Source organism: Cydia amplana, chromosome 15, assembly GCF_948474715.1.
Source record: "Cydia amplana chromosome 15, ilCydAmpl1.1, whole genome shotgun sequence".
Taxonomy (NCBI): Eukaryota; Metazoa; Arthropoda; class Insecta; order Lepidoptera; family Tortricidae; genus Cydia; species Cydia amplana.
The window spans coordinates 2,707,872-2,731,155 of record NC_086083.1 but is presented as its reverse complement, the minus strand read 5'-3'; the positions used below and the strand labels follow the sequence as shown (position 1 = coordinate 2,731,155).

General features: G+C 34.2%; 1 protein-coding gene across 2 annotated transcripts; it reads left to right on the top strand.

Annotated features, from left to right (window-relative positions):
• The first annotated feature begins 5,075 nt into the window (after positions 1 to 5,075).
• LOC134654441 (uncharacterized) lies at positions 5,076 to 22,909 on the top strand. Of its 2 annotated transcripts, none has more exons than XM_063509887.1 (5): positions 5,076 to 5,176; positions 16,456 to 16,558; positions 16,873 to 17,112; positions 17,804 to 17,939; positions 22,732 to 22,909. In XM_063509887.1, the coding sequence occupies exons 1-5, from the start codon at positions 5,157 to 5,159 to the stop codon at positions 22,872 to 22,874; spliced, it is 642 nt and encodes a 213-aa protein (XP_063365957.1). In that variant the 5' UTR covers positions 5,076 to 5,156; the 3' UTR covers positions 22,875 to 22,909. The 2 variants fall into 2 exon arrangements, with proteins under 2 accessions (XP_063365957.1, XP_063365956.1); XM_063509886.1 differs by lacking the exon at positions 17,804 to 17,939 and adding an exon at positions 17,633 to 17,768.
• Positions 22,910 to 23,284: the final 375 nt, after the last annotated feature.

Sequence of the window (23,284 nt, the reverse complement as noted above, 5' to 3'; positions counted from 1 at the left end):
CAAACTCAATAATGTCATCAATGTGGCTTCAATAGCTACTGAATTGCTACTTTTATGAAAAGTGGCCATATCACATATCACCAAGACACAATGGACATTTTCAAACGATAAAAATGCTAAAAGTATAAAGAGTAACCCCCTTATTCCTAAACGCGCTACAATCCTCAATTAGCTAATAATCTTTTGTCCTTATCTGTCGTTTTGAATTATGTATTTGTAAGAAAGGGATAAAACATAATTTAACTAAATCAGGCCCGTAAAGCCTTATGAGTATAAGTATAAGGGGGTAAGTATTTGTAATATACTGGATCAACCAAATCTTGTCAGTAGTAAAAGGCGGCAAATTTGAAAAATCGCGGGTTAGCAACACTGTGTTCGAATAATTCCAAAATCGCGTGTCATCTGTGTGTTATCTGTGGAATGTGGATCGTGAATGACAGCCATCATCTTATTGTTTACATTCTGAATCGTTTCTATTTCAAGAGAAATTTCTGCTGTCACCATTAAATACCAAGATTATGCATGACCTCAAGCAAAGCTAAGGTGCCTACAATGTACAATCATGCTCGTTGACGGTAAACATTACTAAAATCTGAGGTTACGATAATTCACTCGAACTGACGTACGAAGCGCGGAAAATAAACACGTTTTGGGTCGATGTACATTGCTGCTTTTCTTAGCGCAATTCTGCTCTTTGAGTGTTACATGGTGTTACCCTACTTTAATTTGCAGTACATTGCTACTGACAAGATTTGCTTGACGCACTATAACTTTAAACATTAAAAATCCTTGACTACATGAAAACTAAGCCATCGTGAGACTAGAGACTTCAAGAATATCTAAGAACTATCTCGATATACAAAATTTTCAATTAAAAAATAACGCACATGCTACCGACAGGCACACAGACATATTACGTTAAACTTATGACACTCCTATTTTTTCAATCGGGAATTAAAAAGTAAAGTCAACATAACACAATGGCCAAGTTCGTTATCCCACAGTCATGCATGTCACTAACAGCCATATTCGAACTTTAAGATACGTCAAATAAAAGATAATATCTGGGTGACCGAGCTTCGCTCGGAAAACATATAATAACTCGGAAATGCGCGTTTTCCCAGAGATAAGACCTAGCTAGATCGATTTTTCGCCCCCGAAAACCCCTATATACCAAATTTCATCGAAATCTTTGGATCCGTTTCCGAGATCCCCTAAATATATATATAAATATCGTCAATAAATAAATAAATAAATAAATAAATAAATAAATAAATAAATAAATAAATAAATAAATAAATAAATAAATAAATAAATAAATAAATAAATAAATAAATAAATAAATAAATAAATAAATAAATAAATAAATAAATAAATAAATAAATAAATAAATAAATAAATAAATAAATAAATAAATAAATAAATAAATAAATAAATAAATAAATAAATAAATAAATAAATAAATAAATAAATAAATAAATAAATAAATAAATAAATAAATAAATAAATAAATAAATAAATAAATAAATAAATAAATAAATAAATAAATAAATAAATAAATAAATAAATAAATAAATAAATAAATAAATAAATAAATAAATAAATAAATAAATAAATAAATAAATAAATAAATAAATAAATAAATAAATAAATAAATAAATAAATAAATAAATAAATAAATAAATAAATAAATAAATAAATAAATAAATAAATAAATAAATAAATAAATAAATAAATAAATAAATAAATAAATAAATAAATAAATAAATAAATAAATAAATAAATAAATAAATAAATAAATAAATAAATAAATAAATAAATAAATAAATAAATAAATAAATAAATAAATAAATAAATAAATAAATAAATAAATAAATAAATAAATAAATAAATAAATAAATAAATAAATAAATAAATAAATAAATAAATAAATAAATAAATAAATAAATAAATAAATAAATAAATAAATAAATAAATAAATAAATAAATAAATAAATAAATAAATAAATAAATAAATAAATAAATAAATAAATAAATAAATAAATAAATAAATAAATAAATAAATAAATAAATAAATAAATAAATAAATAAATAAATAAATAAATAAATAAATAAATAAATAAATAAATAAATAAATAAATAAATAAATAAATAAATAAATAAATAAATAAATAAATAAATAAATAAATAAATAAATAAATAAATAAATAAATAAATAAATAAATAAATAAATAAATAAATAAATAAATAAATAAATAAATAAATAAATAAATAAATAAATAAATAAATAAATAAATAAATAAATAAATAAATAAATAAATAAATAAATAAATAAATAAATAAATAAATAAATAAATAAATAAATAAATAAATAAATAAATAAATAAATAAATAAATAAATAAATAAATAAATAAATAAATAAATAAATAAATAAATAAATAAATAAATAAATAAATAAATAAATAAATAAATAAATAAATAAATAAATAAATAAATAAATAAATAAATAAATAAATAAATAAATAAATAAATAAATAAATAAATAAATAAATAAATAAATAAATAAATAAATAAATAAATAAATAAATAAATAAATAAATAAATAAATAAATAAATAAATAAATAAATAAATAAATAAATAAATAAATAAATAAATAAATAAATAAATAAATAAATAAATAAATAAATAAATAAATAAATAAATAAATAAATAAATAAATAAATAAATAAATAAATAAATAAATAAATAAATAAATAAATAAATAAATAAATAAATAAATAAATAAATAAATAAATAAATAAATAAATAAATAAATAAATAAATAAATAAATAAATAAATAAATAAATAAATAAATAAATAAATAAATAAATAAATAAATAAATAAATAAATAAATAAATAAATAAATAAATAAATAAATAAATAAATAAATAAATAAATAAATAAATAAATAAATAAATAAATAAATAAATAAATAAATAAATAAATAAATAAATAAATAAATAAATAAATAAATAAATAAATAAATAAATAAATAAATAAACAAGAATTACTCGTTTAAAGGTATTAGATAGATAGATAGATAGATAGATAGATTAGATTAGATAGATAGAAACGATATGGATCGGATATGTCAGTGTCAAACAAGTGTAAAAAGAGAAGCCTTACACACATTGTTGGGGGGAAGTATTAAAACCTCATTATTGTATCGTAATGATGGTTGCTGTGCAACAATGTTTTTACTAACGGTTGTGTCAGACTTCTTACTTTTCGATTCAATTAAGTATTTAGGTATGTTGTACATTTTAATTTTAGAGCATTCGTTTAATTTATACACGTATTAATTTCCATAAGATAGTCTCCCCGGCTCGTACCAATGAGTTTTTCGGAACTTATGTACGAAATATCATTTGATATTTACCAGTCGCTTTTCGGTGAAGGAAAACATCGTGAGGAAACCGGACTAATCCCAATACGGGTCTAGGTTACCCTCTGGGTTGGAAGGTCAGATGGCAGTCGCTTTCGTAAAAACTAGTGCCCACGCCAATTACTGGGTTTAGTTGTCAAGCGGACCCCAGGCTCCCATGAGCCGTGGGAAAAATGCCGGGACAACGCGAGGAAGAAAGGAGGATAGTCTCCATTGCTTCCAAAATATAACTATAATAACCAAAAACGTCACTTTTGACACTTGTTTGACACTGACATAACCGATCCATATCATTTCTATATCTTTTATATGATGTAATCTTAAAGTTAAAGTGGAAAATTATGCACCTGGAATACTGCCACTGTCATAATTTTCCACGCCCATAATATATCCCTTAGAGAAAAAGCAATAGCCAAATTAACAGCACAAATACCCAAACTCCAACTGAACCCAAAAATGTCATAATCCCAACACACACAATAAAACGGGCACAAATAAGGGCAAAGATAATCAATATTAGCTTGTAATGAGAAAACTTGCGGGCAAACTGGCAAAGTTGGGGGCGTTAGGGACGCACCTGGCAATGTATTAGCCATGCTTACAGAATAAGGCGAGTAATATACCAAACCTCTATCTACATATTAACTCACATTTATAGACGGGTCTAACGCGAAATTTATTCACATACCGACGTTTCGACACAGGTTTCACTGGTCATGGTCGCGGCTAACTGATGTCCCAGCAAAATGTCAAAACAGAGATTTGTGCAACTACCCGACGAAAAGTGTATGAAAAAGTCTGGGGTAGACATCACATTCACAAGTGGGTGCACTACAAATGTGAGTTAATATGTGTTCAAAACGCGAAAGTTTTAAATATTATACGTATCTATACAGGATGTTGCCTAAAACAGGAGCAATAAATTGAACTGTAGGCTGTACTCCTCAAACTGACCAACATTTGTTCAGCAACATTTAAATGTTACTGGGTTTTGGGTTATTTTTAAAAATAACTTGCGTTTTGATTTTTATTACACTTTAAAGTTTATTCTAAGACGCAATGTATTGCTATTATGTTTAATTAAAGCATGACAGGCAACGTCAAATACACTGATTACAGCACAGACTTAAATGATTACAGCGTAAATTGAAAAATAATATTTAATTTGTATAAAAAAGAGAAAAAGTAAAGATTTCATAAATTGTTAAAAGTTGTTAGTCAAAAGTTATATCGTGTGAGCTGCGTTTGAGGAATACAATACATGGTTTAATTATTTGCTCGTGTCACGGGAAACACCCGGTATATTGGCATAACTTTGATATTTGGTACTTGTCAAATAAAAATAAAATCCAGAAGATTAAAAAATACGTTACATGATAAATAAATGAATCGTAGATTTTTAAACATGTCAATTTGAGGTGACAGCTGCGTTACTGTTGCAGCGTCAATTTCCCTGATAAAATGAGTGATGGAGTGAACCTTATATTCGCAGTAATGCGGCGGCGTACGTCTATGTCGTTTATACCTATTACTTACTGCATCCACAAAAAAACCGTATGTCGTTATAAAACTCGCACGGAGATACTACCTTTTGCCAATTACCGACATTACGTAACCACTTGATTGCTTTGCGCGGACGCATCGAGTCAGTCTCATCTAGCGCACCGACATATTCGCCGCGTTCGGATTTCGAATTGTTTGTTTTTAAATAAACCAATTGTTTTCGCGATGCCGCTGCCATATGACACGTAAGTGGCCAGTGTTTTTTATAATACTTTTTTTAAACGCGGTTTTTAAAAGAAAAGTTCTTATTGCGTTTTAAAATATTTATGTAATTAGTTTGTAGTTGGCCTCGATTTTTTGCGGTAAGTGAGTTGATTGCGATTAAATAATATGCTTCTGTCAGTTCTATCTAATTTTTCCTGTTATCCAGTAGGTATTTGGCGTAGGTTTTTTTGCATTCGCAATTTTTTTCTACCTACCTATAGGAAACTTGTTAGTAGGTACAGTCAGCAGCAGAAGTTGCTAAGCGGGCGAGGTGTTCAAAATTACCTTATCACGCTCTTGATCTTAACAATAAAGTCGCGTCAAGATCATTTTGAACACTTGGCGCGCTTAGCTACTTTTACTGCTGACTGTACGTAATCGTAGTAACAATTTGACTATTGATTGTGTTATAATATTTTCTATTTTGAATTTTACTTTTACAAGGTATGTAGATAGATCAAAACTTTTCATTGTCAATAAAACATTTTCGTAGTACCTACCTGAGTCACATTTGATGATGGTAAATTGGGTAACTATACCTAACCCTACATTTACCATCTCCGACTATACATATATGTAGGTACCTAATCAACTCTATTGATATTATTAAAAAATTACTACGTTTGTAACCAAAAAATATGTTTACACGTTTGCACCGTGCGCCTTTGTATTAAGGCGAAAAATGTAAACATATCTTTGACGTCGACTGTACAATAGCGGGTTTATTAGAAACATTTGATTCTCAAGGGAAGTGGAATCGACAATTCGACATCTTCCAAAAAATTCATGCATGATTTCGAGACGAATATTAGGTACTGCTAATGATAATTAAGGTTTTTTAAACGATTAACAAAGAAAACAAAAAATGAAAAAACTTTTATTCGTTTTGGGTTCCAAGTTCCATAAAGTTTTTACGTTTTTTGTGTAGGTATTTATTTCGAGTCTGTGCAGCTAACAAATACTTACAATGAGTTACTGATACGGAAACAAAAGTTGTTTATTTTCTAACACTGATTTGAACTTTCACGATTTTCACACATTATTAAATTGTATAACGGGACTTAATCGCGTATCTAAGTTTTTAAGATTTACCTCCGACGTTTCAAGGACAGCGTTATCCCCGTGGTCTCGGAGAAGACTGGCTTAAGTTGACATCAGCATCTTCTAGCAGCGCAATCTACTCGCAATCTATTCTAGTAATTTCAATCGGGACGAGGGTTTCAAGATCTCATCCACATGGAATCCAGTCATTAGTAAATGTAAGCGTAAACGAATATCGACAGTTGATAAATCGAATATCGTTAGTGTTGTGTGTCGACAGAGTGACATCTCTAGTGCGCAAAACGTTCAAGCGGATAAACAAGACCAAGTGCGGGTAGTTCGAAAAACTCGCGCGGTTAGAAGATGCTGATGTCAACAGCCAGTCTTCTCCGAGACCACGGGGACAACGCCGTCCTCGAAAAGTCGGAGGTAAATCTTAAAAACTTAGATACCTACGCGATTAAGTCCCGTTGTACAATTTAATAATTGTTTATTTTCTGTTTGATGTTCAACCAAAAGCCATTAATTTGATTAAAAAAATCATTCAATTAAGAGCTCCCCTGCGGAAAAAAATCGGGGAAATCAAAGAAAAATGTTTGTTAATTACGTTAAGGGCATTCCTTTAATGGTGTTTCTATAGGTCTATAATATCTGGGAGTCCGAGCTAAAAACTCAAAAATGCGCGTTTCCCAGAAATAAAACCTAGCTAGATCGATTTTTCGCCCCCGAAACCCCCCATATAGTAAAATTCATCGAAATCGTTAGAGCCGTTCCAGAGACCCCCGAAATATAAATACATTTAAATAAATATACAAGAATTATTAATTTGTAGGTAGGTATTGTTTTCATTTTAAACTTGGGGTAGGTAAATTCATCTTCCTTTTAGTTCATAGGGATAGGAAACTATCCGTATTGAAAAATGTGGAATAACTTACGAAATTATTATATTCTAACAAAGGAACAAATCAAATTATTTAAACTTTCTTATTCCATTTACCTACTTATTCTTTTATTCCGTATTCATCTATTTCGATTTGTGATTCCATTTTGTTGCTGCAATGTTTTAGTAAGTAACGTAAAGCTGAACATATTAGCTGAAGGTATAATATCACTGCACATTAACTAATTTTAGCCTTGTTTTAGTTTAATTACGAGTTAATTGCCTAAATCTAGGCGTATTATATCTAGAACAATTATTTTATTCCATCGCCCAACGCCAAACTTAAAGAGGAATGGGATGTCAGATGCTATGTGACATTTCTGTACATGCAAATTAGTAGTCTTTTATTATTACGTATCTCTAAAAAGGTACAATTAAAAAAACTTGCAAACGTATCTCGACGCTAGTTAAACTGCTCATTCTGCCGTATTAAATGAGGACGAACTATGTGCGAAGTACATTCATAATTATTGTTTATTTTGTGTTAGTTGCGCGTTTCGTGAGCTCGGAATTTTAACCGACTAGTTTTAGGATAATAAGGCTTAAAAGTGAGTGAGTAAATCTTTATCCAAATCTTTATCTTTGTCCAAATAGAAGTAACTTTTTAATCATTAAGGTACTTATTTTATGCCGAACAGAAATAGAATATAAATATAAATTTTGACTAACCTCAAATCATTACAGGTTACCTGGCTACGTAGCCAACATACCAATCGTTAGCGCTCCGTAGCGAACGAAACGCAACTGTCACTGTCGCACTAATATGGAAGTGATAGAGAGAGATGACTACGCTACGTCACGGAGCGTTAACGATTGGCATGTTGGCTAAGCCCCCCGTAGTTCCAACATTTAAACGCTTAAATTTTACTTTTTAATGCTCATCAACTGGTATCTTACGTTTGTTTTTTTTGATCCATCGTCCTATAATAAAAAATGCTGCAAATTGAGCCATGTTCTCAAAACATCATCGTTACCAACCAAATTCTTTCAAAAAATTAAAAGGAACGATCTGAAAAACAAAATGACTGTGCTTCTTCCTGAAATGTCCGAGCACACGTCTCGAATCACTCAAAAACAGTTTAATTAAGGTAAAGTAATTATCTAGGCTTAATTAGCTCCGTTTAATTCAGCTCAAGTTCAGGCGGATTTTAAGTACTTAATAACTACTTTTGGAGGCCGATTTTGATTTGTCAGGCGTCCGCTAGTTGGCGGGGGTGTACGGAGCGTGCACGCAGGTGCCATGTACCGATTCGTTGCGGATGGCACGACAGGCGTGTCATCAATGTTTTTAACGTGTAGCGTATGACACGATAGGCGTGCCATCATATTCTATGACGTAAGGCACGCCTGTCGTGTCATGAAATAATTGTTCGCCGCCACATGCAGCCAAAAGTTTTCGAAAATGGAACACGCAACGAAACGGTTAACGTTGCTCGTACATTATTACTATTTTTCATTAACCCGCCCCATGCAACCGCATCAGCAGCAAACGCCCAACAATAACCGTAGTTGACGGCTTAGTCAAATCAGTTTCTTTTTTCGAACTGTCAAGTTATACAAGGTCATAAAAAGATCCAAAACATAACAATAAATAAATCAGAATCGGCCTTTGGAAAATTCAATTAACAATTTCTATCTACTTTTGCTCCGCGGTTGTTACAAATGTTATATTGTAATTCCTCACTAGTATTTTACCTACGTAAAAGATTAATTATCTCCTCATATTATACTGAAGGGCTTAAGCCACCGTTCGGTGGATTAGGTATGACATAATTCAAAATAATTAGACCGCTAGGATATGTGGGCAGGTAATCTACCGCTTAACGTTTATTATACATATTATTTGTCTTTAACTCTAATTCTTACATTCAGATGGCAACGTTACTAGTGCCACACCTCGGACACTGGCGATCAAATGTATGAAACAAACGCGTTCCTACGCACACAGCCTAAGCAGGCCTATGGAACTCTCCGCGCGAGCTCGGATTTATACCTACGATTCTGTTCCCGTTCACGGTAGAAAAGCAAGCCAGCTGGTTGCCACACGTGCTCACGTACGCACGTTACCGCGCGCCGCACTGACAATTTTTACGATAGTTACAAGCTACGTATGTACTATTGAATTACTTTAATTAAACATGTAGTGTTTATTACGACAAATGTACCTATAGTTAGATATCTATTTGAAATAGGTAGGTAGCTAACTTGGTAAATGATCATTTTATCGACAGTAAGATCTTAATTTTTACACCGGAAAATAGGTAGTAATTTATGCTCTGGTTATTTTTATAATGAATTACACATATAAGTAATCATGAGTTCTCTATTATTTTTCTTTATTGTGTAACATTAATCTATATCTGGTTTTAAATTACTTACATGAAGTTTTAAAACCAATTCTTGCTGGGTTCATTGCGTGGTTTATAAAACGGCGTAAAATCTGCGGTTACTGCAGGGACATATGACCTTTTAAAATGAGTATTTCGCAAACACTAACCTAACCTAACGCATAAACGAAATATTATAAATTATTGCAACTTAACTTGCTTAAATGTAGTTATTTAACGCTATGCTGTTATATACTTTATGGCAAGTTCTAATGTTAGTTTGATAGTTTGATCAATCGAATTAGGCACCGGCCTTCACACGTATTAAAATTTCTAAGCGTCGTGTCGGCAACCCTAGCGTTGTGCCGATGCGCGCGGTGCGGGGAGCGGCGCGCTGAAGGTCAGTCCATTGTATTTTTGTGTAGGTATCAAAACGGTAGGTATTTACGTTTTCTTTGAGAGATAAGTATCTGTTCGTAAGAACTATTATATAATCTGTGGCCTAAGCTCGTGTAGGTGAACGCGTACCATGTTTGTGTGAGTGAGATAGGACATTGTAGGGTAACTGTGAGGTAACCGAGAGCGGGTCTCAGCGGGTGGACGGCACTTTCACCGGGAGGCAGGGAGCGTCCATACTGTATGCTAGTACTCTTTATTATACTGTGCTAGTGCTGCGGAATTGTCCGCAGGTAGGTACTGGTTTGGGATTCTTACGATTGGCCCACTTTAATATTGTGATGTTGTTGATTGGCGCGAAATAATAACGTCAATCAGTGCTAACCCGTTATACTTGCATATTTTTACATTAAATTAATGTTCTGACGCCTTCTTTGTCTTCAAACTTAAATAAATTCCGATGACATTTTGAAAATAGGCTGGAAAAAAACATGTGTTGTTGTTAGATTTGAAGGTTCGAATGTCCAATTCCCTGAATGTCCATTTGGCTCGAATAGTAAATTCCTAGAACGAAAAATTTTCCTCGAATTTCCAGTTCCTCAAGGGCTCCTGTATACGGTTTGGTTCGTTAAGGTTTTTTAACATTCGAATGGTGTTTTGCTGTGCCGCTCAATATTTGTTGTATGGTTTTTGCGGTTGCTGCACAGTCGCCATCAGGTATATTACAAATACAAATACAAATACAAATGCGTTTATTTCATTACTTTTTACATCAGTTCTTAGGTATAATATAAGCGTTAGGTAGGTAATTAGTCCATCTTAGGTATATGAAGTAAGTAGGTAAGTATTTATCTAAACATTGTGCAACAAATTGTGTAAGTAATGAAAAAGGTGCGGGTACAGCTTGCTGAATTTAAACCCGCCCTTGGTCAGCTAATTGGAGCGGCCGAGGTGCTCAAAATATCTGAGCACGCACTCTAGCGCCTTGATAAATGAGGCGTGTATTTGTGAGCACCTCGTGCAGACAGTTGTGAGCACATCGGCTGCTCCGATATATCTGATGGCGACTGCGTCTGCGTCTGCCGGCGTTTTTACTGGAAAATAACGTAGGTACAAAAATATTACCTATCACTAAATCGAGCACGTATTGCACGTGACTGAGCTGAGATGATATTTTATACTGCTAATAATAATTTTATTGAATTTCATTGAATTAGGTTGTATTTGGTGAAATGAAATTTGCGCCGATTTTCGATTTAATGACGAGGCGAGTCTTTATAAAAGAGTTAAAGACACATTTTCTTTTTATTTGACAACTGCCCCATTTGCTTTGCTCATTTTTAATTATTCATTCATTCATTATTCTTCTTCTATATTCATAATGACGTCAGGCGCAGAAGCTATATTTTGCTCAAGAGTAAAATTACAAAAAAAATAGTAGCTTACTAACATTTAAAAAATATAATAGGTATAACCTGGCTGTTTTATATAATTATGTTGATAGATGATGATGAATTAACAATATTATCCCATATGTAGACACATCTAAATTCGTAGAATTGTTCCGTATATTAATTAGTGCTGTCCTTGTCCATTCAGTTGTATACTTTTTTAATCACTTAGCTGAATGAGGTCGAATTGATAATAGACGTCGCTGAAACATGAATCACAGTGCAGACACCATCACATACATCGGAGCGGACAGGGTGTTCACAAATATCTGAACAAAGCATCTATTATCAAGACGGTAAAGTGAATGTTCAGATGATTTTGAGCACTTTGGCCGCGCTGTTAGATACATTGAGTTTCATTACATTGCGGGTTTTGATCGGTCGGTTGAATTGGACGTAACTAACAGTCCGCAATGTAACTAAAATTGCATGCGAGTTTGCGCGCCGTCTAAATCAGCCCTAATGCTCTCAAAAACTTATAAAGTTACCTGAAGAAATTAAAAAAGAAGAAAAAGAAAAAAATTTTGCAAATAAACTAAAACAAATGCTTATAACGAAACCCTATTTTTCTGTGAATGAATTTTTAAACGACCAACTATAAAATGTCATCATTATTTTTTTGTACAATATCTAATAAGCGTGTTACAGTTGTTACCTAGTGTAAAAAAAACACATTAGTTTAAGTTAGCTTAAGTTACTTATAAGAATTGCCATGCCCTTACGGGGCTCATGTTTGAAACTTTTATTTCATAAGATATTATGTACAACATGAAAGCAAATAAACTACTTGAACTTGCCGCCGGAGGATATCTATCGATCTGTCGGAGGATATGTATCTTTCAGATCCTCCAACGTTCTCAGAGTTTTCGACAGCCGTAAAAACATTTTATGAACGCAATAAAGTCACCTGGCGCGGATGTGTGCCCTCAGAGTTATATAAGTACAGCGGACCTAATATTTTTCACACCTCCTATTCAGAAAAGAGCTGTTTCTTCCCTGCTAGGAGGGATCAAAGTGGCACTTTTCCTCCCTGCTAGGAGGGATCAAAGTGGCACTTTTCTGTTCAAACACACTATTTTTAAATTTTTTTATACTTACATTATTTTTTTAGCTTAAATAATCTGTTTAAGCATCAGATTGTGTCAACACTAAGATTTTTTTATTTTCCTCATAGTTGATGTGAAAAGCAATATGTGTCACACGGTATCAAAATTATTTCGTCTTGGGCGTTAACACTTGAATCCCTCATTACGCTCAGGATTCTACTTTATGATTGTAGAATCCATCGCTTCATTCAGGATTCAATGTACGCCCTTGACGGAAATATATCATTTTGATCCCTTGTAACACAAACTACTATTGATATGCTGCTCCAACAGTTTTACTCACATTGACCCACATTGAAGACTCACAATTTGAACCTTGTTAAAACACAAAAGTTACACCAATTTTCTGGTTAGAGTGTTGCTGTTAATATTATCGTCCACACTTCCATTGCGAGCGAAAAGGGCTCCGTTGGAATGCAGCTCTTTTTACAAAAAATAAGTACAGTCGACGTCAAAGATATGTTTACATTTTTCGCCAACAAAGGAGTAAGGTGCAAATGTGTAAACATATCTTTGACGTCGACTATACACGAATACATTATAGCTCCTTTAGTTTTGCATGGAGAATAGCCCTGAATGATATGCTCACAGAAAATATTTTCAAAAAATTGTAAGCAAATGAAAAGTTATAGAAACACAATTTATGTCTAGTTTGTATTTGTTTGAGGCCTTTGTTGGTGCTTAAAATATAATAACTGAAGCTTAACTTTCTTCTAACAAATACGTTACTTTTGACACTTGTTTGACACTGACATATCCGATCTATATCGTTTCAATATCTAATATTTGACGTATCTCATTGTTCGAATACGGCTGCTGAGCGTTTAGCCTAACTTAAACAACAATGACACACGTTTTACTTTGAAATATTGGTACTATAATTACTAGTATATATAAAATACCGTGTAAATTTATTGTCATGTAAAATCCGTACTATTTACAAAGTAACAACCTTTGCCAATGCGATTCGGTCGAACGCGTATCAAAATAAACATACTGGTTAAAAACGTCGTAAGTGTACTACGGTTTCAATCACTTATAAACCCTTTAACTTGCCCAGAAAAAGTGTTTACAAAGTTAAAAAGCAACAAGTCCAAAGTTAAGTACATTCGAATATGTATTTAAACGCGAGTAAATAGAACATAAATTTGGACGGAAGTAAATAAGGCAATATTTTAAAAATACACGGAGACAGAGTGAATGAACTCTGCTTGATACGATATTATCTCAACTTTTAGTTCAGATACAATAAACATGGACTTGGTACAGTCACCTGCAATAATATGTTACCACTGGTCTGTGTATGTGACTCTTCGAAGGCCGCAAAAACATCTGACACGCTCTTATGGCTCTACAAATAAGATCGTGTCAGATATTTTTGCGGCCTTCGTTGAACACAAGTTATTGCAAGTGACTGTACTCGTATATTCGATATAGCCAGAGGGGACGAATGATTGTTAAACGTTCATTCATTCCCTCAAGCTATATCGAATTTGTAAAAAAAGACAATAGGCCGAGGTTACACTGAAATATCAGTTCCGACTGTGGTTCCGTTTGGTGACTAATTACTTTTCACAGAATTTCTAGCATATAATGGATTTAAATTTTACCAAATGAATGGAGTTAATATTAGAGTTAACTTTAATTTAGTTGTATTTATGTTAGAGGTTTAATTAACGCTAATGATTATCAGTTTGATAAACTAACCAATAAACACTCAAATACACTTAAAGTATTTTAAATAAATAAAATTGAAACCTGCTTGTTGTACAAAATATGTAACTTGTAGTAATATATATAATTGATATCAAAGTAAATATAAAATATTGTAAGTAGGTACTAGCGACTCGCCCCGGCTTCGCACGGGTTAACAAATTATACATAAACCTTCCTCTTGAATCACTCTATCTATTTAAAAAAACCGCACCAATATCCGTTGCGTAGTTTTAAAGATCTAAGCATACGTTGTGACAGACAGACAGCGGGAAGCGACTTTGTTTTATACTATGTAGTGTTTTACTCAGGTTTTAGTTAATATTTATTCAAGGTTAGGTATTCTTATTGCACGTACATGTTCTAGTTACGTTGCCTTCTATTATGCAATGAATTCCAACATTTCCAACGATGATATTGTTTGATAATACAGTTTAGAAATATTGAAATGTTTTTTCAAACAACTCGGCTACGCAAGACAATGATGTTGAACAACAAAGAATGTGATATTACATGACTACCGATAACACAATATACATTATGCATATCACGCACGTACAGCAAAATAATGTTTTAACACCCATGCACTAGTTTCTTAAATGCAGTTTAATTTGTTATGCAGTTTTTAATTACCTATATATTCTGAAGCATAGGTATACAATTTCAAGATAACATATATGGTCATTTATGATACTAACCGGGTTATTTACCAGGTGTTTTACCGAGTTCACAATAATAATTTTGCCACTAGTGCAAATGTCATCTTCACGGAGCTAATTGGCTGCGAGTTTTAATGTAGGTACTCAACTTATTATGACATACTAAAGCGATCTTTCCTATTTTAGAGCTCATTATACGGCGCGCGAACTCACTTGCGATTTTAATTAAGTAGGTACCTACATTGCGGACTGTGTTACATCCAATTCAGCCGACCAATCAAATAGGTACCAATGTAATGAAACTCGCATGCGAGTTCTCGCACCGTCAGGCGTGGCTCACTTCGCGATTTCGTCGTGTCGCAACAAGTACCTACAAGTACATCCGTCCCACACCAATTTTGGTTGGCTATTAGCCATAGACCGCGCGTGGCGCTTGCGCCACCTAGCGGTCATATCTGTCGTAATCGTAACAGACGCGTTTTGTTAGAGAGTGAATCTTCTGTACCTAGTACTATTATTTATTCTGTGGCACCGTCTAAATTAGTCCGATTCATTTTTTATGTTCAGTTTTCACTGTCAGCTGTCACTGTTACTACTTAGTATCGTTTGGGTAAATTATACGCACCCATATTTTTACTCTTAACTTATTAGTATTACATTAAAGGGATTGATTAACAGTCCGCCGGACGATATCGGCCTGTCAGTTAGAAAAAAAGTTGACAGTTCCGAACAACTGACAGGCCGATATTGTCCGGCGGACTGGTAATCAGTGGGCCCCTTAAGACGATAGAGATTAAAATTAAACTTTATATTATATTGCGTGTATAACAAGCGGTAATCTTTTTAATTAATTAAAGTAGCACGCTAAGCAGACAAAATTTATTGCTTATTAAAGCTTTATGCACTAGATGTTTTCTGAGCAACACGGGCGTTACCTATACCAGAACTTGGGGAATTAATTTACCTACTGTAGACTGGTTTGTAAACGTGATACCGCGGTATTCGGAAAACAAGATCCGTTCCAGAGAAGAGAACGATACGATATGTACTAGATACCTGGTAGTTTAGATTTCAACTAGATATCTTTTGCTGCTCAATTCGGGCAACCAATGTCACTTTTACGTGAAATTATCGTAGTAAGATCGTTTCAAAATCGTTTTGAGATCTAAAAATAGGTACATAACGAGACGTTTTAGACATTGTGGAAATCGTTCAAGATTATCTCCAGAATCGCGGAATCTTAAAAATATCGTTGTCGTATCTTGGTGATGTCCAATAGTATCTAGTTCAAAATCCGAATCGGGCCCATAGAATCAGACATGAGGATATCGGTAGAACAAACAAACCACGGAATAAATAATAGTACTAGGTATAGAAGATTCACTCTAACAAAACGCGTCTATTACGACATTTACGACTGATATGACCGCTAGGTGGCGCAAGCGCGAGCATGCGTCCGTTCCGTAGCGGTGCGCGGCAATATGCCTAGACACCAAAATTGGTGTGGGCCGCATGTAAGTAGGTACTTGTAGCGATGCGACGAAAGCGCGGAGTGAGCCACGCCTGACCAAAGTAACTCTCACTCATCTGATCATAACGATTCTAAACTCATTTTAATTCTTTTCAGGATTTCCACGACTTCGCAGTCGCGAACGGATTCCTTGTTTACAAAATGCTGCTGCTGCATTCCTTTGAGGCTCGGCTGTTTCATCCTCGGATATTTAAACCTGGTTGGTATTATCAGCAATGTATAAATCGTCTGCAATAGACGAAAAGGCCTGTGATGATTACTTTAAAGAATCTTGATATAAGTCAGTACCTTCTGTACCATCGCCCACACTGTTAACTGTTCATCGATGAACCTTATTAAATACAAAAGCTGTTTGTACTGATTTTTGTAAATACACACTCATGTAGACTCTCTTATTATTAGGTACACTTGATATCTACGAACCTGAATACTCCTAATCTGTATATAAGCACCTGTATCTGTATATGGTACCATCGTGTTACATTTGTTGCAATCTGTCTTCTTCCCTTCCAGGTATTCAATACCTACCACACGCTCGCCCTGCTAACTCTGACCACCTACATCGGTATTACGACCCACGGCTTCGACCACTTCGACTCCGACCAGCCCCGCGTGGTCTCAGACCAGGTCCCAGACATCGAATCTGTTGAGAGACCCTTCCTCAACCAAGTGGGGATCCTGCTCATGGTGGTGCTCTGCGCTAATATTGCTTGGCTGATGATCAATGTGGCGTGTCTTGTCGGACTGCATAAGGTAAGAAGGAATTATTTGGCAATTATAACATTGGTTTTGTTCTCATATTACCGTGCAAGACGGATATAGTCCTAATTGAAAATAAGAGTGAAAAATAAGAACTCGATCAATTAACATCTGGAATTCTGACAAGCAAGAAATTGAAATCAAACAGAGATAACTTGTGCTTTTGTGCAAGGACATCATATTATACTACGTTAAGACAAGGTATACCTAAAATCGGAAGAAAACCAACGTAGCGCTAATGTATTTTCACAAAATAATATATACCTACTGAATGCAGTAGCAGCAATCCCTAATTTCCCTATCAATTAAAATCTACTTTAGAATAAAGTTCACATCAAATTTTGCAGGTCATGCTTAATAGGTCAGCATGATCGGAGTCTAATGAGTATTATTTTTATTCATCATCATCATTATCATATTAGCCCTTTATCGTCCACTGCTGAGCATAGGCCTCTCTTCTAGTACGCCATTTGTCCATTTTTATTCAGCTAATGACTAACTTCTATAATTCTAGAAAAGTCTCGGACCGATCCGCGTCTACATAGGCTTCGCCACCGTACGACTGCTGTTGTCTCTCGCTGGCTTCGTCTACCTCGTGATGTCTTGCAGTGCTGGCACTCAGACCATCATCATCCACAGCTTGGACCTCGGTAAGTTTTACAAGAAACTGATGAAAAGGTTCTAGAAAAGTCTCGGCCCGATCTGTGTCTACATCGGTTTCGTCACCGTACGACTACTACTGTCTCTTGCTGGTTTTGTCTACCTTGTGATGTCTTGCAATGCTGGCACTCAGACCATCATCATCCACAGCTTGGACCTCGGTAAGTTTTACAATAAACTGCATTTTGCCGAAAATGATCTAGAAAAGTCTCGTCCCGATTCGCGTCTATATCGGCTAAGCCACCATACGACTGCTGTTGTCTATCGCTGGCTTCGTCTACCTCGTGATGTCTTGCAGTGCTGGCACTTCAGACCATCATCATCCACAGCTTGGATCTCGGTAAGTTTTACAAGAAACTGAATGTTGCTGAAAAAGTTCTAGAAAAGTCTCGGCCGATCTGTCTACATCGGTTTCGCCACCGTACGACTACTACTATCTCTTTCTGGTTTTGTCTACCTCGTGATGTCTTGCAGTGCTGGCACTCAGATCATCATCATCCACAGCTTGCACCTCGGTGAGTTTTAGATTAGACTTAGATCTAGATTTTCCCGAGTGTTCTAGAGAATCCGAATCCGGCTCCTAACTATGTTCCTCAGAACTTATGTTCCCAGGAAATCCTATAGCATCTACTATTTACTACTTGGTAAAAGAAAACATGGTGAGGAAACCTGCACAAATAAGTACAAGTGTGTGTGAAGTCAACAATCAACGTCAGGCTAGCAAAAAACCTATTCCCGTTGAACGTATTAAGTACCACTGTTTGTCTTGGTGATGATGAAATACTTTAATATAGTTTAAATGCCAATTTCTAAAATGAAACCCTAATAGAAAATTTACATTCATGAATGCAATGAATCATGATCACAATCATTCCCCGAGCTCTGGAATGAACGAAGCTTTACGAATAAAGACGACCTGCAAATAGAAGCCATTTTAAGTATTTTAACCTCTAGCTTCCCACGGTCCTAATATTAGTACAAATGACCTGAAATTACATTTAAATCATTATAAAATAGAACAAAGTTGCTTTCCTCGTCCTTTGATTTTAAAATGAAACAAATTCAGTTTTATTTTCGAACACCATTGATTCAAAATGGACTGTCATAAGTACCTATACGTATTATCTGGTATGGTGAGTCGCTAGAAGCTAACCCGTTATGTTGCAGTGAATTGAAAACGAGAAAAGGCTTCTTATAAAATAGTAACGGCGCTACTAGATTAAACACAAGATTAGTTTTTTTATTACAATGACAATTAAATATAATTAATACAATCTAGTACAGTAATAGTTCCAACTTCAGTACCTACTTCGCCATACTGTTGTATAGAATAGTTACTTATAGGGTACTAAATAAACATATTATTTAGTTTTTACTAAACTGTTTATACGACAACGGTTTCACTCACTTGAATTTTTAGTCGCTATTGGCGACATGTTTCGGGCCCTGCCTTTACTACTACAACATTAATCCTACAATTTCACGAAATTCTTTGATTCCTAAAAAAGTATTTATTCAATGTTCCATTAAAGTTTTTGTGTCACAGGGGACAACTATTTCCACACCAAGCGTAACGCAATATCTGCATTTGAAAGCACAATCAAATTTATACTTTGTTGTCAATGAATAAAGTTCAGATTGGAGCTTGTTTTCAAATGGAGTTAGAACAGAGAAGCTAGTATTTCTGTGTGAATCGTCAAAAAGCTCGCCTTTGACATTTTTCACGGGACGCCAGAGAGGTGTTTGCGTATACAAATTCGGGTTCAAACGCGCGGAGAATTTGTATTCGTAACGGCGGTCAATGTACCTATTCGAGTGTACAGTCAGTGACAGAAACAGCGTTAAAATAACGTTTTTTTAGGGTTATGCCTAAAAAGGTCACTCCCGTGTGTATTTGCGAGATTTTCATAAAACCATTTCATACTACTTCGTAGCGACAATGCGCAGCTAGTGGGTTTATTTTGCAAAATCTATAAAAAATATAACTATCATCAGCGTTAAGTATTTCAGGGTAGCGAATGGCAGAGCGCCTACCGCGAACCACGTTCGACGTGTTGCCTCTCTGTCGCACTTGTAAATTCGTACGTAAGTGTGACAGGGAGGTAACACGTCGAACGTGGTTCGCGGTAGGCCCTCTGGGTTGTATCATCCGCTAATATTGAGGCTGAGTGTACCTGATAAACCATAAAGCCATTATATCTCTCCCATCACCGCTAATTTTGACGTCATAGCGTATATCAACAATCACAAGTCATGACAAAGTTATATTCGCGTTTCAAAACTCCACAATTAACGTTGTTACATCCTTAGTCCTTTGCAATAATAGTACATTATTGTCGAGGTTCGGAAGTAGCTACTTGCAGGCTGAGGATTCGTTTTAAACGGACGACCTTGGGAGTCCGTTTAATTGAATCCGAAGCCAGCAAGTAGCCTTCCAGCCGAGTCATATATAGTGCTTTTCTCAAAAATGGTGCAAGAAATAGAAATATTTTACAGAACTTACAGAAGCAACGTTCTAATTTTCCATTAATTTTCACAGAAAAAAATACAACCATTAAAAAAATTAGCTTGCCGCCTTTAAAAAAAAAAAGAAGTGTATTTTTCTGCTGAAAATACGCCAACCTATTTGAGACACCTAAATAGTCGCGGTACCAACATTAAGCCTGTAACAGACTATCGCACCGCACCGCGACCTTGGAGCGTCGCACCCATAAGTGAGAGCGAGAAAGAGATATCTGTTTCTCGCTCTCACTTATGGGTGCGACGCTCCAAGGTCGCGGTGCGGTGCGATAGTCTGTTATAGGCTTTATAATAATAAGTGCTGATCATCTGTTTGGCTGTTTAAGGGACCTATGCCTTTATTTGATATGGCCATTTGAAGTTTTAAAAAGTTTGGAACTCGTTAAATAATGGAATTTGTATGCGACATTGCAGTCCCGAAATCGAGACTGCAATGTTTTTAACTTTTTAATTTTTTGAATGACCATAAACTACGCACTTCGCGACCTATTTTTTAACCGGCAACGTCGACTTTGCCGTCCATTTTTGAGAAAAGGTAATTTTTGAAACACGGCTTTAATTGTATTCACAGTAGGTAAATTTTTAATGACAGGATGTTGTCGTGTCTCATTTTTTTTCTAAAACGTCGTATGAAATAAAGCCATGGCCAGTTTTTAATGCTTTGTAGTAAATACGTTAGCAAAGTAATTTTATGGTCAAATGGACATGGCTGTACGTTGTAACTTGTAATTTTACTTTTTACTTACTTTGTAATAAGCTACACTGTCCAGAAATGTTTTGTAGGTTTTGTGTTAATCGAAAACGAGTAGAAATTTAATATCTCAAAATTATTACACCATTTTCGTTTTTAGCCTATGTTCTGGCATATATTTAATATTGTCTAGTAAAATAATGTCATTTAATGCTATAAGTATTCGAGATTGGCTTACAGTCAGCATCAAAAGTTTCTACCATGCTCTAATATCTAAACAAAAAGCATTACATTTCTCTCTATATAGAACAATTAGACTGCAAGAGACACTTTTTAACGCTAACTTTAGAGATTTGTATCTATTTGGAAAAGTATTCCAGTGTGGCAAATACTTTTGACGCGTTGTTTCATGCACGACCATTGATGCTGACTGTATCCATGCTTCAGTAAGATATTGGCATATATATACGACAGAAACTGCTGACAAAATACATAAACCGGTCAAACAAAATAGTGTTAGCATAACTACATAACAAAATTGCAGAAAACAAGTTTAAAAATACAACTCAGTAACAGAAGTTAAACTTCGAAACGGAGCGCAAACTCTAGTACCTACTTAAAGTCGTAAAAAGCGGAAAATATATTTTTCTCAGTATTTGTTGTTTTCTATTCGCACTTGCCAAGCACGTTTAATGGATGGTCATAACGGCCACTCACACAGGTCAATTCGAACGTATACTGAGATCAAAATGATATTTGAATCACGTTATTTAGTTTTCTCGCCCGCGCCAAGGCCAAGTACGTCCGTACGAGCGAAATTTTAGTACTTAATACTGAGTGTTTCTTTTTTCCATTTTTATTACTTACTTTAATACTCAATGTTGCTTTTTTCTTTTTATGGGGTCTGACTGAAAACCAGCGTTGCAGTTATTTTACTTCAACATGATGCTGAATCGTGACCCCTTTTAGCACCACGCTGTATGACTTAATGATTGACAATAAATGTAAAATGTAATTTATTTGGTGTAAAATAAAATGTATCTCTCTCTATCTCTCTCTCTCTCTCTCTCTTTCTCAAATGCACGGTAAGAATGACATCAGTTAGATGTCATTCTGATATCAGAGTACGATCAAATTGGCCGGTCAAGTTATGATCCTTTACATTGTATATTGGAATCGCATTTTGTGGCAGATGGTTTACGTTGATGGCTAATGCTTATTTTATTTACAAACGCTTTTATGTCAGTTCGTTAATATGAATCTATCTAACACCAACAGATAAGTAGGGTAGCCACTTAGCCAGTCCTAAGTTAGATCATAGCCTTTTGCCCTCGACTTTGTCTGGGTGAAGTGATAGTGTTGATTGCAAAAACTACCCTAAATATGTCCATCCTCGGGCCTCAAACTATCACCATACCAAATTTTATCCAAATCGGGATGGAATTAGATGAAATTTAGTATAGACATAGTTTAAAGCCCGAGGTAGAATATTTAATACTTATTATCATTCATCATCATCTTCAGTCTACCCACGCTAAGTCGCCGGCAGAAGCTAGTTTGAGAATAAAATAGCTAGTGATATTATCGAGAGATCTGATGAGCAAAATTTGAAACAGAAATATATTTAAATGGTTATATTTTTCAATACTTGGGTACTTATAAGTTTCATTCCCTGGCTCTACGTCCCTTCTTTATAAAATCATCGACATTTGGAAACTGCCTAACTTCAGTGTTGTCCGCAGGTCTCGCAGCCTACTTCATCCTGGTGTACTACATCTACGCGGTCCACCTCGACCGTGAACTGGAGCAGGCGCGCCCCGAGCCTACTAACGACATCTCCTTCGTTTATCCTGTCAAAATCGATAAGGAGAAGCTCGTTCTGTAGACAGTTTCATATTTCCAGCGCCGCACCACACTTATCTATGAGAATCTTACTAAACAGATCATTTTATTTTAAGTTGTACAGTAGCCAACAGATATATCGGAGCGGCCAAGGTGTTCCCAAATCTGAACACGCACTCTAACGCCTTGACAATAGAGGCGTGTTCAGATATTATTGAGCACCTTGGCTGCTCCGATATATCTGATGGCGACTGTCCACTACACTTTTTTTTATTGGGTATTTTTATTTTATTTCCAGTCAGAATCATGAGCGGTGAAAAAGTGGCCCAAGATTTTTTTCATTCCGTTTTTTATGGCGGTAACGGAATGCGAATAATTTATGGAATTTATGGGCCACTTTTCATTATGCCCCTTGCAGGGTAGCTCTCGTGATTCTGAGCAGGAATAACTGAA

Excerpts from the sequence above, each read along its gene's own strand:
- LOC134654441 (XM_063509887.1), top strand. The coding sequence starts at position 5,157 with ATGCCGCTGCCATATGACAC. Across the intron at positions 5,177-16,455 it reads ATGCCGCTGCCATATGACAC|GATTTCCACGACTTCGCAGT; the intron begins GTAAGTGGCCAG and ends AATTCTTTTCAG. Across the intron at positions 17,940-22,731 it reads CATCCACAGCTTGGACCTCG|GTCTCGCAGCCTACTTCATC; the intron begins GTAAGTTTTACA and ends TGTTGTCCGCAG.